The sequence below is a fragment of the Aegilops tauschii genome, chromosome 2, assembly GCF_002575655.3.
Source record: "Aegilops tauschii subsp. strangulata cultivar AL8/78 chromosome 2, Aet v6.0, whole genome shotgun sequence".
Lineage (NCBI taxonomy): Eukaryota > Viridiplantae > Streptophyta > Magnoliopsida > Poales > Poaceae > Aegilops > Aegilops tauschii.
The window spans coordinates 36,639,247-36,641,482 of NC_053036.3; the positions used below are offsets into that span (position 1 = coordinate 36,639,247).

Genomic DNA, 2,236 nt, shown 5'->3' on the forward strand with positions numbered 1-2,236 from the left:
CCCAAAGTGGCAAACATTTGCGAAGCCGTTGAAAAAACCGGAAGGTAAGAAAAATCTTGATTTCCACAATGCTCGGGCGGTGGGTAGGAAAGATGTGGAGAGAGCTTTCGGAATTTTATAAGCCCAATTTGCTATTGTGAGAGGTCCGACTAGATTTTGGAATCAAAAGATCCTTTGGTAGATCATGAACGCTTGTGTGATCATGCATAACATGATCATCAAGAATGAGCGTGGGCAAAATTTAGACTATTCTCAGTATGAGTTGTCGGGACGTTCCGTGCGAGTGCGGATGACGGCTGCGAGGGTGGCCCGATTTATTGCCTCCTATCATGCCATTCGACGTGCCGAAACGCATGACGATCTTTTAAAGGATCTAATCAAGGAGTGGTGGGCATGAAATGGACGACGAAACTAGTTTGATGTTGTTTGTTTGATGTTGTATTGTATGATACATGTTGTATTGTTTGATATTGTATTGTTGAACTATTTGTTGTATTGGAAGATAAACTATTTGCTTGAGTTGTAATAATAATTGAACTATTTATTGTTGATTTTTTTTCTGTTTGATCTTCTTGATTCCATTTTAAAGTGAGAAATGTTGTTTGTGCTGGGTGCGTGCTGTAAATTTAGCATGCTTGCTGGAGCTATATCGCTGTGCCATATTTTCCAGTGCCCGCTGGAGTTAGCGCCCAATCGCGCGCAAAAAAAAGCTTATTTCGGCGTTGTAAAAAAAATTAGCGCGTGCGGGGTTGCGCGGCTGTTGGAGATGCTCTTAGTGCAGAGTTGTACGGTGTGAGTAAACCCTGCCTTGTCCCCAGCGATATGGCATGAGTATCCTATAAAACTTTGCTTCATTCAATAAAGATAAGGTACCTAATGCATACTCTAAAAATATAAGAAGAAATTGACACAAATAAAGTATACAAAGCTCTCTTACTTAGTACACGGTGAAACATTATGATACATTTTGAAGGAAGAAAACAATCTCAAAGAAACACTATACAATAATTTAGGACAAGAAAACTTTGACAAAACTAGAAAATATTGCAGGAATCCCAATTGGCGATATATAGATGATGGATGCATGCACACTACTATATAACATGCATGCATGGTAGCGGTAGAAAACCATTTCTCGCGGTGTTATCGTCTAGGCACGTAATCCGACATGGTGTGACACGACGAGAACCGACGACCTTGCATAGAGAGCTGCTTGCTTGATTAATGATTAGCCGGTGCCGCCGAGCACGGACTTGAGCTTCTTGACCTGCGCGTCGTCGAGGAAGGTGACGGTCTCAACGACGGCGGACGGGAGGTTGTTGGCGAAGAGCGCGTAGTCGGTGATCTGCAGGCCAGGGTTGGGGCCGCTGAAGGCGACGAGGGCGACGGCCGGGGAGCTACCGCCGTTGTACTGGTAGTGGAGCAGGCCCTGGGGGAAGACCATGATGTCGCCCTTGTAGAGCGTCTTGGTGTAGACGGTGTTAGAGGAGGAGCTGATGAAGCCGGCGAGGATGGTGCCCTCCGTGACGAAGAGCAGCTCGGAGGCGGCCGGGTGGGTGTGCAGCCGCACGAGACCGCCGACGGCGATGTCGAGCCTGGCCGCGGAGATGCCGAGCCCGTTGACGCCGGGGAACTGGCCCACGAAGGCCTTGATGAGGTTGTTGGTGTTGCCGGCGGCGGCCAGGCCGTGGTAGTAGAAGTCGTCCGCCCCGACGCCCTTTTTGCACGGGTACCCTGCCGGCGTGTCGGGGCAGGCCAGGTCAGCCACGCAGAAGTCCTGGGTCAGGGCCAGGGCGGAGAAGGGCAGGGGGAGGAAGGAGACGAGCACTGCAGCGTTGTCCATTCTGGGCTAGCGTGCTCTGGGTGAATGTTGGGTACGTACTGTGTGTGCTCATTTGATGTTTATATAGGCCATATGGTGATAAGGTAGGAGGCGCTTATAGACGGTAGAGGCGTACAGCTGGTACGTACAGTGACGGAACTAGCAGCAGGTTAAGACTCGGCCTATGCTATGCTAAGCTCTTTCCAAACACTAGTAGAAAATAGGGCTTTGGTTCGGGCCTGACCAGTTCATTAGTCCCGGTTCAGTCATGAATCGGAACCCATGGGGCATTCGTCCCGGTTCGTGAGCCCAGGGGACCGGCCGGGGCCTTGTGGGCATTGGTCCCGGTTCGTATGGATCCATTTGTCCCGGTTCCTGGCACGAACCGGGACCAATGGGCCTCGCTCCTGGCCC

General features: G+C 50.2%; 1 protein-coding gene across 1 annotated transcript; it reads right to left on the reverse strand.

Annotated features, from left to right (window-relative positions):
- Window positions 1-470: 470 nt before the first annotated feature.
- Window positions 471-1,843, reverse strand: LOC109772744 (germin-like protein 8-14). Its single transcript, XM_020331442.4, has one exon. The coding sequence runs from the start codon at window positions 1,841-1,843 to the stop codon at window positions 1,229-1,231; it is 615 nt and encodes a 204-aa protein (XP_020187031.1). The 3' UTR covers window positions 471-1,228.
- Window positions 1,844-2,236: the final 393 nt, after the last annotated feature.

Bases quoted from the DNA above. Each gene is read 5' to 3' on its own strand.
- LOC109772744 (XM_020331442.4), bottom strand. From the start codon at position 1,843: ATGGACAACGCTGCAGTGCTCGTCTCCTTCCTCCCCCTGCCCTTCTCC.